The sequence below is a fragment of the Haliaeetus leucocephalus genome, unplaced genomic scaffold (genome assembly GCF_000737465.1).
Source record: "Haliaeetus leucocephalus isolate CR32 unplaced genomic scaffold, Haliaeetus_leucocephalus-4.0 Scaffold395, whole genome shotgun sequence".
NCBI lineage: Eukaryota > Metazoa > Chordata > Aves > Accipitriformes > Accipitridae > Haliaeetus > Haliaeetus leucocephalus.
The window spans coordinates 9,070,527-9,083,081 of record NW_010972831.1 but is presented as its reverse complement, the minus strand read 5'-3'; the positions used below and the strand labels follow the sequence as shown (position 1 = coordinate 9,083,081).

Here is a 12,555-nt window from a genome sequence, read left to right as displayed (position 1 = left end):
ATATCCCCCGGGCTTCGTCCAACCTACTTTCTGACGTTTCCCGAGATGAGGTGCCACAACTCCCGTCAAGAAGCTGCTCCAGAGCCCAGCACATCGTGCTTTCACAGCCCCCCCGCAGCCAGGGCTGGCAGGAGGGTATATGCCGTAGTACGATTTGTACTCCTAGCCTAGGGCAGATGCCAGGTAACTTCCATAGCTGTTGCACTGGCACAAGTAAATTACCCCCACACACCCCCTTTAACAAATCCCCATCATTGCCAGCTCTCATGGTACAAAGAACGAATGCCACCTCTCTTGTCTATTAATTACGGTGCCATCAGGAAAGGCTAGGTGACTCACAAGACTTAAAAATCATCACCTTGCCACTCAGAAGAATAGGAATGATTAGGATGTTAAGTCTGGAGCTAGATTTTTTTTTTTCCCCTGGTTCCACTTTAAAATGCCCAACACTGAGGGACTGCACGTCTCTGGGGTTCCTGGAAATGCCTGCGGTTTCCTTGCACAGAGCATGCATGCCTTACCTTCAGCTAGGCAGGACTAAGCAGGCTGAGCCAGGGCTATTTTCACTTACATGACATTGTTCCACAGGGAAGCTTTAAGCCGGTGTAAATCATACCTCCCACAATAAGCACCTTAAATGAGAAGCAGGATCTTTGTATCTGTTGCTTTTATGTATCACACCAGCCTTTTTCATGCTTTCCCATAGCATTCATGGGGTGAATGTTTGGAGCATTTCATTCCTTGAATAGCAGACCCATCCTAAAACTCAAAATTTCCTTATTTTGCCTCCAGAAACGGCTCCCTGGGATGTGAAAAAGCCCCAGTGACAGTCCACCATATACGCCAAAGCCAGTTCCCATTACCAATATTCTTATTTTAGGCTTTATGCAGAACCTCCTCAGGCAGATGCACCCCCAGGCTGTAGAGCCCGCAGTGGGAGCCCCGAGCCAGCCCTCCCCATGGGCCAGCCAGGTCAGCCCCCTCGCACAGCTTGCCCTGACCCCCTCAAGCAGGGGCAACGGCAGGAGAACACAATTTCTATCGTTTCTACTTATTGACATGCCAGTTAAGTGTCGCAGCTGCCTCTGACCACCCTGCCTGTGCACCACCAGCATCACAAGGCGGGGTACCCACCCAGCCCCCTCCCAGCACACCCCACACCGGCTGCAGGAGAGGAACGGCAGCACTGGAGCTCCCCAAACCCTCGGCACTGGCCTCGGGGGCATTGCGACCGAGAAATCCGCCGTGGAAGCCAGGCCGATGGTTGGCTGCTGGGCTCGCAGAGGGTGCAGCAAAGTGGAGCTCCTCCGGCTCCGTGCAGCACCCCAGGAGGCAGAGCTGCACCAGCCCCTTGCGGGGGGGGTCGTACCCCAGGAGGGAGGGGGGGATGGCCGGGGCAGAGCCGGAGCAGAAGCAGGGGGGCTCAGCCTGAGCAGGGGGGGCAGCATGAAGGCAGCCCCACGCTGCGCCACAGCCCCTTCTCCCCAGCCACAGGGCATCGCCCCCCTCTCGCCCCCGCGGCGGTCTCCTGTACGTAGGGGCTGACGTTCCCCGTGGATCCCACAGTGGCCGTGGCTACGCGAGCGGTGTCCGCGGAGCCGCCGACGGGAAGGGTCACGCAGGTGCCGGGCACCGCGGCCGGTGAGGGTGGGCTGGGGCTGGCGGTGGGGCGATGCCGCAGCAGCGGGGCATGGCAGGCGGCACCCCGAAGCCGTTAGTTCGCGTTAGAGCCTCGCTGGACCCCCCCACTTCATGAAATAGTAGGACCGTGGAGACCTGACTTTAAGGTTGTCACAAATCTGGGGAGGCTTTGGCAAGAGCAAAGCTTTGAACTCGTGGCACTGCCAAGATTGCTTACTGTGGAATCGAGCTTAAATGCAGTTTGATTCGATATTGGTTGTGGGAATTATCTCAAAACGTACTACATTACCGAGCTGGGCGTGCTGCAAACAGGAGCCAAAGTGCTCACTTACTTACTTCCGAAGTTTCTATAGAAATAAAACTGAAGTCAGACGCGGATGAAGGAAGGAATGGAAGCAGCTTCCCGGGGACAGGACGGTGCACGCCGTCCCTCAGGCTTGCTGGCACGATGTCTCCCCACCCTCACCTCGGTTTGCTGTCGCTTCCCCTCCTCCTGGGCTGAGCGTGGGGAGTAAGGACGGATTCCACATCCATACGAAATGGTATTTCCCAGGATTAAGGGTTCTTTCAGGGGTTTATTTTTATCTCCCTGGTGCAGCAGCACAGGTAGGCAGCTTGCACAGCTGCTTTGCTGAAGCCATTAATTAACACATGGTGATGGACCCCCGACGCAGGCTGAGCCACACGGCGCAGGACTGACGGCAGCTCTTGTCTGCCAGGCGAATTACCAGGGAAGACATTTCTTCTTCTGGAAGACAACATGACTCTCCTTGCCGCGTAACACTGATCGGGTTAGACGGAGCATATTGTATTTTTCATGTGTTAGATCTCTCGCTGCAGTTACTGCTTCGTAATATGTGGCTTATCAAGTGAGAGCCAAAATCGTCTCTGGTGCAACTCCCACCTGGGGACTGCGGGGAGCAATCCTGTCCCAGATGCAATCCTGCTCAGTGATAAAACATTTCCTAGGGCCAAATTCAAAATAGAAATGAGCCGTTCCAATGCCAGCATTTTCTGCTCATGCAGTCTCTGAGCCTCCCAGCCCAAGCACCAGCAGGACAGGAGCCGGCCCCGAGAGGCGCTGGGGCGGTGGGATGACTTGGGGACCATTCCCCAGGGACCTTCTGAGCAGAGCTGCTTCACCCACAGCCACATCTCCGTGGAAAGGGTAGATGAGAGCTGTCGCCCACCTTGCACCCGGTGGGCTCTGCCCCTCGCAAGGGCTCCAGGGACGGGGCTCGCAAGCCCAATGTGCCGCTGCATGTCTGATCACGAGCCATCTCCGCTCCCTGCAGGCCTGGACCGTGAATTTGGTTGCGATGGAGACCGTGTCCCTGGAGCACCAGATCCAGAGCGTGCAGCGGCACATCGCTTTCCTGAAGAAGGAGCAGATGGAGCTGCTCCATGACCTGCACCTGGAGATCCTCCGCTTGCAGAAGCACTGCTCAGGTGAGCGTTGGGGTGGCCGTGGCGCGTGGGAGCTGCGTGCCCATGGAGCACGTTGGGCAGGAAAGCTCCTGCCGGCACCCCGGGGCCCAGGGCCGGTCTGGCGCGGGAGCTCGCGCTGGCGTTCGGTGGGACGCGGCGGAGGCGAGCACCAAGCCGCAGGGGATCCTGCTCGGTGTGGGAACAGGGGATCTCCATCCCCTTCAGCCTCCCACTTCTTGCGCCCCTGGCTCGGGTGCCAGCAGCCCCTCCCCAGACCGCACTACATGGCCGCCAAATCTGGTGTGGATCGAACTCCCTGAAATCGCTCCTCTGCGGATGGGTGCCAGCAGCTTCCTCCAGCTACAACACTGAAGAACCAGAGCGATTTTTATTCTGGGCATCAGCTGGCCGGGCGGGTGGTAAGACAGGAGGCTGTGTTGATAATCCATCATTAAAACCCCCTCCCTTTGTTTTCATGCCGTGCTCAGGGCACACTTCTGAATGAGGATTAGCCCCAGTAGCTCAGCGCTCTCCCCGGCTGTGTGCTCCTGCACCTTGCAGTAGATGGGCTGCAGTAGTCGCTACCCCGAGGGATTCACTGGTGTAAGGAAAGGGAAAAACCCAGCCTTAGCCAGCAAGATGGTCCTCCCTTTTCCTCCTGTGATCTGTGCTCACAAAGGTATTTTGATTATGAAAATGTAAAAGTAGTTCATCATTCCTCCCAGGAGCCAGTAGACTAGGGGAAAGAAAAGGGTTGAACACTGTCGATAACAGGGCTGTATGAGACCATGCCAAGGCCACTTTCAGAACAGGAGGAAATGTGATTTTCTTGTTTATATTTTGTTACTCTTTATTCTCTTGCACACAGAGAGGTGAAATCTGTTCCCCTCCTGCCAGCCCAGCCCAGAGCAGTCCAGCACAAGCGCCAGTGTCGGTACCCCCTTGCCGTGCTTTTCTGCTGCGGTGCTGAACGAGCACTAACGCCAGCAGCATCAGCCCATCTATTCCCCCGCCCCAGGTTGCTCCCTGCTGTGGAGGGGGGGTCCCTGCCGGGCATCCTCAGCAGCCCCTCACGCAGATGCTGCAGGCTCCCAGCCTTTCCCAAGAGTGGGGGCTGTTGCCGGGAGCCTGGCCCCTCGGGGAGGGGGCAAAGAGCTCCCCAGGGTCACGGCAGCCCCTGCAGCAGCCAGCCGGGGTCTGCCCGTCTCCAGTCCCCGGGAAGGACAGCCAGAAGCCTGGCACGGTGCTCGGGGCCCTGCCCTGGCTGTGGGGTGCACGGCCGCCAGCCCCCCACCCACAGCCCCGCTGCAGCAATGTCGTCCTCCCCTTCAGCCAGCCTGGCAAGAGCGACGGCTCCCGGCCTCCTGCCCGCCACTGAAACTCATTCCAACTTGTGCCATCGCTCTCATCAATAATTCAGCCGTAGCTAATTACTCCTTGTCTTCCAGCCTGTCATCCTCCCTGATTCCTGGGAAACAAAGACATCTCTGCACTGATAGAATTGTCTGTTTTTCCACATCCTTTCAGAGCTTTTGCTGTTCTGTTTCATTGTTTTAATGGCTTCACCTACAGCCTCTCCAGATAGGTGAGACAGTGCAGTTCTCGTGCCTGAATCAGGCTGGGGGGTTCTGAGTCCCCAGGGGCAGAAATGAGCCCATTGCACGGTTGGTTATTAGCGATCTCCTTCCCAGTGAGGCCAGATGACAGCACTCTCTGACTGGACAAGTCACATCCTTGTCTGCAAGGTGTGTGATTCTGCAACGCCGTTCTGCTAGGAGCGATGGGGGCAAAGCCCCTGGTTAGTTTTAAGATGACTTTGCTGATGGTTTGAATGCCATTATCTGGTAGGGCTGTTTGCACAAGGAAAGCGGAGTCGCTACGTCAGGACTTTCCCTGTCGTGGCCCTGCGGAGCTGTGCCACCTGCCCTGGAGCTGCTGTTTCAGACCCTGACTTTCGCACCATCCCCTCGGTCTCCCCGAGGCACCACCGTTTGAAATGCCCACCCTTCTGCAGAGCTCTGTTTCTCAGCTGCCACCTACTCAGCCCTGAGAAGCTCCGTCCGCCTGCAGCAGCAGCAGCAGCAGCAGTGGCGGTTCCCAGGTGCCAGAGCCCTCTCCGACAGAGGGAGCGACTGCTCCGAGGGGGAGCCGAGCCGGCTGTGTGCAAGGGAATTCCCACGGGGAGGCACACAGCAAGCCAGCGCCTTTGGATCCGGGCTGGATCCAGCAGCCGAACAGCCGTGTTCAGAAGGGACCTTACTCAAGTCAATAAATCCCCAGGTTTGCTGCCTGTGGACCCAAGGCAGCTCCCGCTGGCTGCACCCAGTGTCCCGGGAGGCTCCGGCACCAAGCAGCAAGGGCCGGCAGCAAGAGCTGAAAGCGGGACGGAGCCTCCATGTGCTCAGCCCCCGCGAGCCCCCGACACCCGGCAGCCTCGTGCCCTTCGCCGCAGCCTGGCAGGAGGAGGGGGCAGATGCTTTGGGCAAGTACCGCAGCCCTCTCTGCAGGGCCAGGGCAGAGCCGGCCCCAGCAAACCCCCGCAGCCCAGTGTTCCCGGTCGGAGGCTTTACAGGAAGGTAACGCAGCCCAGAGCCCCGTGCTGTGATTCATTTATTGGAATGAGCCTGGCGTTACAGAGGAGAGTTGGCTTCCCTCCCATTCCCGTTTTATTTGCAAGGTATAAACACAGCAGAAATAGCAATAGATTCCTCTGACTCTTCTGTTTCTCCTTTTACTGGAAGATGAGCTCAAGCCTTGTGGCAATAATTAGCCTGCTTAGCGGTGTTAGCAGAGTGAGGGAGGGAAGGCTGGTGCCGGGAGCAGAGCGGGGTTTGGGGGGGATCCCTGCAGGCAGCGCAGCGGATAGCAAAGCTGGCCGGAGGGGCTGTGCCGACAGTCCCTCCGCACCCTCACACGTCAGGGCACCGGGACGGTCCTCCCAGGCAGCAAAGGGGGGAAGCCCAACGTGTTGAGAGAAGCTGTATCTTAAATAAACCCATTTCTAGCTTGCCTGTCAGCATCTAGCCCCCACGAGGGGCACATAGCCACCTCCAAGAGGGTCCTAGACCCTCGGGCAGCTGGGGCTGGGGGGGTCCTGCAGAGCAGACCTCTGTGTCCTAGCCCACAGCAGGGAATACAGACCAGCGTGTCCTAGCCCACGTCAGGGAATACAAACCCCTCCTCGGCCGCCTCCTGCACCAGGCAAGTTGAAGTGCATCCCCCGGCAGTGCCCCATCCCCTGCCCTGCACAGGGGACACCCAGAGACACCGGGGCCGAGCGGGAGAGCCGCTGGGAGCCGGCTGCAGCCGGGGCCAGCAGCATGGCAGGTGGGATACAGCAGTGCAGAGCAGCTGGATCCGTCCCGCAGAGGCTGGGGCCGCCTGAGAGCCCTGCGGGGTGCTCTCCCCTAGATTTGCCCCTCGGGGGTCATGGGGACGGTACCGGGGCAGGTTCCCACCAGCCCCTGTGGCTCCAGCACAGAAGCTGGGACCCCGGGTTGTGCATCATCCCCGAGCCCTGCACTCACTCAGCAGGGTGATGTCTTCTTTGGAAACGGGCAACTGCTTTAGTTTTCATTGGGAATATATCTGAGACTCCAAACCTATTATTTTAGCTTCAGAAAAATAACACAGTTGCCATTGATTTCCAATGGGGCAGTCGGGAGTGCTGAAAGCTTTCCAGAAACTGCATTACATTCTCGGTTACTTTTGCCTTCTCACTACAGATTTGTTTTCCAAGACAGACGGGCAGAGCTGCCTGAGCCAAGCGTTTCGTTTCAGAAGGATGGCAGTGATGAGGATTAGAGTCAACATGAAAGCAGATTAAAAGAAAAATGTAGGGCAAAGATTAACCATTTGAACTCATTTTCAGGGGAAAAAAGCCCCAAAACAACTGAATGCTGCTGCTGCCCCCCCTCTCCTCCTCCTCTCAGAGCTGCTGGTGCTTTGGTGGGCTGTGATGATTAATTCAAAAGAGACTGTCTGTAAAAGCGTGCAGGGTAAAGTGAACTCCAGAAAGTCCCTGAGCTCCCTCCCTTGCTGCCCTTTGTGAGCTGGTTTTGTAGCCCGGGGCTAGGCAGAGAGCAGGCAGCGAGCAGGCAGCGTGTCAAGGCTGGGCAGGCGGGCAGGGGGTCATGCGATGGGCTTCATCCCCGCAAGACGCTGCTGCTCCTGGGTGCAGCGTGGGCATGGGGCAGCTCTGCCTGCGGCTGCCTGCACCCAGACCCTGGACCCACAGCACTGTCACCCCGTCCTGGGCCCACGGCAGCGGGAGATGGGACAGTCGCAGGGACACTTTGCGGTGCCCGAGGTCTGCAGCCCGTGTCCTGCGGTGGGACGTCTGTATCCAGCAGCCCTGAGGAGCCTCCCTCGGGAGGCTGGGGCTGCATCCTGCAAACAGCAGCTCCTCTCCAGCGCTGCCACCGCCTTGCCCCCCCCTCTGCCCCGGGAGATACCTGCAGCACCCAGGCTGCTCTCGGTGGCAGGCTGAGAGGGGGTTTTGAAGTTACACGTTGCCCCCGGAGCAGGGCAGCATCCTTCTGCAGGCACATCACGCAGGGACGAGGCCGTCCCGCTTGCGTCACGTGCAGAGGCAGAGATCAGCCTGGAAGCAGTGAATTATGAAATACTCCGGGTAGCAGCTTACACTTTGGTCTATTTTCAGTCCATTGCTCTGCTCTTTGTCCTGATTTAAAGCACCGAAAATGGTTCAGCAACTCTCTTAGAAAAAGAAAAGGCATCGCTGGAGAAACGGAGCCTCCCACTCCGCCATGGGGCTGGACCTGCAGACACTGCCTTGGCCACGTCCCAGGGGCAAGCGCTGTGGCAGATGCCAGATCCCAAGGCTGCTTAATAACATATAAATTGCCAGAATCATCTATTTTTGGCTCAGCCTGTGGCTGGTGCTCTGAGATGGCTACGCTCACGCCGCAGGCTGGGCAGAGGCAGCACACTGGTGATAGCCAGTGCCCCGGCAGCCTTGGCGGGGAGCGGGGGGAGACACAGGGAGCGTGTGGGACGGGTGGGATGCTCCTTCTCAGTCCTGTTTGATTTCTCTTCCAGAGCTTACCCATGACCTGGAAATAAAAGAGCTGGAAGCCCGCCAGCAAGGTAAGAGCACAGGTTTGTGCACAAGATAAGATAAGGGTGAGCATGTGTGGGTGCGGGGGGGGGGGCACCCAAAGAGTCTGCAGCCAGAGGGGGCCCATCAGGACCGCCCAGGGAGGGGACATGGACCTTGTCTGCATGGGACAGTTGGTCTGAGGGCAGGGCTGCAGCTGGGAAGTCAGGGTGCACATTCACAGGCTGTTGGCAGTCCTGTTAAATGCCTAGGCAGCTACCCAGGAAGGTTTTGCATGGGAAAGCCAGCATCCCGAGGCTGGCTTTGCTAATGCCCTGACACAGACACAGACACAGCTCTCTTGGTTCATTAAACAGTCAGATTTGCCCTCAAAATAATCTTTCATATTCCAAAATAAGGGGGAGAAATGTCCTGGTGTATGAAAATGTCTGCAAGCTCCAGGCACCATCCCAGGCCTGGAACGAGCAGCAGAGAGCTGGCCAAAAGGCATTTCACAATGCGCTGTGCCCTCAGGCCACCCAGCCCCATGTCCTGCAGCCCCTCCTGGGGCAGCCCTGGAGCTGGGACAGGCAGCCCTGCCCAGCTGGAAAGCCCTGGCAAAGCCCTTCTCCATCCCAAAGGCAGCCTCATCCACCCGGGACAGGCAGATAGGACTGGGGGTAACTGGAAACCCGTGGGCAATTCCCGCATCGCGAGGCCGTCAGGGGCAGGACATCTGCCAGACCGGCATGGCACAGGGCTCTGGCGTCTCTCGGTGCTGGCAAACATCACACTGGCCCCTGGGACCTGATGGCCGAGGGCAGGTTTTCAAACAAAAGCCTGTGCTGAGGGACACAAGAGCGGGGAGCTGGTGCTGAGCTCGCCCTGATTTCGGCTCCTGTCCTCCAGCAACGAGTGCCCAGATGGGCAGGGGGCCTGGCTGCGGGCTGGGCTGGGCACTGCTCCTCTCCGTCCTGAGCATCCCTCTGCCGTAGCCCCCCGTCCGGACTCAGATGCTGCTGGTCCCCACGTCTCGCACACACACACGCACCCGCAGCCCTGAGCTGCGGAGCAGAGTCCGGCCAGCCTGGCGCCTGAGTGGGCTGCGTTGGGCAACTCTCCGGGTGGTGGACTCTGGCCGGTGGGGCCCACGGGCAGGAGCCGGGTGCTCTCCCGATGATGTGCCCGGCTCATCCAGCCTTCCCGGGCGGCTGCCGTCCCCTTGCTGGCAGGGCTGCGGTGCCCCAGGGTTCCCACCGCCATGGTCCCGCTCCATCCACAGCCCGGCAGGGAAGGGGTGCATGTCGGTGTCCCCGCGGTGTCCCTCTGGGCTCCGTCTTGCCTGGCCTTGCTTCTGTCCCAAGGTGCCACAGGCTGAGAGCACCCTCAATCACGCTGCTCCCACGGGTCACCAAATGCCACCGCATGGCTCCAGGTGACCCGTCCCCGTCCCCAAGAGCACCCAGCTCAGGCAGGGGCAGGCAGTGCTGCCTGGGTGCCTGTGGCCAGCAGAGGATGCTCTGTGAGCAGCTGGGCTCCTCTTCCTCCTCCGTCCCAGGGATGAAGCTGAAACTCATCCCTGGCGCTGCCTGGGCACAGTCCCTGGCATCGAGCTCCAGCCTGCACTTCGTCCTCAGAGCCGGGGCTGGCGGTGGCAGGGTGGGCAGCAGGGCTGCTCTCACCAGGGCTGGCACGGTTCACTCAGTGCTGGAACTGGCTCCAGGGAGATTTGGTGCTCCCAGTCCCGGGACCATCGCCAGGAGGGGGATGCGCAGCGGGTGATGCACACCCAGCCCCTCTCACCCCACCCCAGCTCCCAGCAGACCCCCGTTCCCACCTCGCCTCCCTCCTCCCGCTGAGCCCAGGGGTCCCTTCCCCACGCGGGTGGGCTCGCGGGAGGGCCTGGCGTCCAGCCCGCCCAGTGCCATCGGTGTGTCACAGACCATAATGTGCAGTGAGTCCCACCCACAGGTCTCTGCCCATCCTTCGGCCTTTTAATAGCTTACGAAGAGTATGATCACATATGCCACGTTTATGGGGCAACCACCTAATTTAAGATGCCATCAAATGATTGCTTTTCAAATGCCACTCGTAATAATTACTGCGTGCAACTGCCTCCCTTAAGATCTCATTAGAAAGCATTTTTCCTCCGCAGAAGACACTTAGGAGCTGAGGCTATAAAGCGGTTGCAAATCATATCGTAAAAAGCAGAGATTATTGCAGACAATGGGAGCAGGCCTGGGCAGGCACGGGTGAGCGCAGGCGGGTGCCAGCCTCGGCGGGGAGCGTTCGCTCCCCTCCCTGCGCCCCACCAAGGGCTGGGTGCAGGAGCTTGCAGCCGGGGCTGCCAGGGCCAGGAGTCCAGGCGCGGGCAGGGAGGGTGCACCAGGGCGGTCCGGCCCCCCAGTGCCCCTGTGCCGGGCTCATGGCATGGCCGCACAGCCCGGCCCTCCCGCGGCCCACCAAGCTCGGCTTCTTCACCCCAAGGGTGTGAGTCCCCCGCGCCGGCTGCTCCAGCTGCCACCTCGCACCCACGGGTGGGACGTGCCCCCCTCCCCGGGCGGCCCCCGTCCCCCAAACACCTCCCGGGGCTGAATGTGGGGAATGCAGCTGGTCACGAGCTGCGGCAGCCGCAAGCGGAAATCTGTGCCTGGGCCAGGTCCTCGGGGTCCCGTAAGAGCCCCGCGTGAGCAGCATGCCTTTCCTTTTGGAGATGATAACGCTTTTGGGCCAAGGACAGGAGCACTTTGAGCCACTGGCCCCCCACTCCGTCCCACCGTGGGGACACAGAGTGCAGAGGGGAGGTGAAACCCAGCTGCCACCAACACTCCAGTCTCCTCCTTCCCATTTTGGAGCATCCTTCCTAGGGCGTCACCTTCAAGACAGTTTTGCTGTCCCAAGTTCAAGGCCACCACCAGCAGAGGACCGCAAGCCCCCAGGAGACCCCCAGCACACAGGGCTCCTGGCCGTGCCAGCCTGCAGGAACATGTGCTCAGGGGGGATGCTCGGGCCAGCCCTGTCCCTTTGGGGTGCGGGGGTACCTTCCCTGGTGCACAGAATTAGATCCCCATGGACCCACACATGGCCATGGGGCAGAGCCTGGGTGCCCTTGCACAGGGCCACTTTCAGTGGGCCAGTGTGTTTCCATGGCGGATCGAAGGGTGCCTGGAGGAAAGGAGACAGTCACCGTGAAATGAATCGCTGCAGCTGCAATGCTTCCCCTCCACCCCCCACCTCCTCCAGCCTTTCAAGGGCATTAGGCAGAAGGGATTGGGGAAAGGCAAAGTTTTGTTACCCAAATTGCTCTACAGGTGTTCACTCAATGCAGTCTCTTGATGCCACCATGGCAGGTGGGATGGAGGAAGGAAGGAAGGAAAAATGGATGGATGGATGGATGGATGTCAGGCAGGTGTTATCCTCCCGCAGCAGGTGGAAGGGAGCCCACGCAGACTGGCCAGAGCAGCACAGGGTGTGCAGGAGCAGCGTGCAGGGCCCCACGTGAAGTCACACTTTTTCGGGTGCCTGTGCTGTGACTCAGAAGGGCTGGGGCAGGGAGGGCATCTGTCACCCGCCGAGGCGTGGGAAGGGCAGGGAGGGCAGTGGGAGCCATGGGGAACCTGCCGCTTGACACGGCACCTCTGTTTTAACACGTCCTGTCCGTGCCCCATCGCTGGCAGTCAGCTGCTGGCAGGAGCAGAAAGATGAACAGGTCAGGCGTTAGAAACCACAGGTGCCGGTGTGGTGAGCGCACAGCAGCCGAGGAGGGCTGGCTGCCCGGCCCTCCTGCCCCCCAGGACGGGCTCCCCCTGAGCCCGCTCCTCCCTCCTGGAGTGGAGGTTCCTTCCCTGCCGAGCACAGCCCAAATCCCAGGGCTTGAGGTCGACCAGCCCTCCCAAGAGGGGCTGATGGTTTCACTGTGGCCGTTTCCTTTTCTCTCCCAGCCCGTACGCTCCCCCGCGCCCTCTGCATGCGCTCTAAGTCACTTTTAGGGCGAAAAACGAGTTACCTAGGGAAATTTTAAAACTGCAGCACGAGGCTGCAGCGAGGCAGAGGCGGCAGGTTCCACGGCAACGGCGTCCTCCGCCGAAACTGCCTGTGCTGTCACCCCCGCCGCGTTTGGGTGTCACGCATCGCACCGTGCCCGCAGCACCGCGGCTCTGGGCGTTCAGGGGTTCCCGTGCCTGCCCGCCCTGTGTGGGGAAAGGCTCATGCAGCTCACGGTGCATTTGGGAGCCCCGGCCCCAAAAAGCACCCAAGCAGCCTCGATGGCACTTGCTGGGCCAGTGGCTGCGCCCCCCCTGCCCTCGCAGCCACATCGGGAGTGTGTGGGGACCCGCCGGGGCGGCGGGCTGAGCCCCCGCTGCCTCCCCCCCCCGACCCCCTTCTGTGCTGTCCTGGTTTCAGCTGGGATAGAGTTAATTGTCTTC

At 59.9% G+C, this 12,555-nt stretch overlaps 1 protein-coding gene across 1 annotated transcript in view; it reads left to right on the top strand.

Annotated features, from left to right (window-relative positions):
- The first annotated feature begins 1,672 nt into the window (after positions 1 to 1,672).
- Positions 1,673 to 12,555, top strand: part of LOC104835798 (coiled-coil domain-containing protein 92) — a 26,874-nt gene continuing 15,991 nt past the window's right edge. The window contains exons 1-3 of the mRNA XM_010573969.1: positions 1,673 to 1,723; positions 2,937 to 3,090; positions 8,131 to 8,178. Of these exons, the coding sequence (XP_010572271.1) occupies positions 1,673 to 1,723; positions 2,937 to 3,090; positions 8,131 to 8,178 (253 nt within the window). The remainder of the gene's footprint in view (positions 1,724 to 2,936; positions 3,091 to 8,130; positions 8,179 to 12,555) is intronic.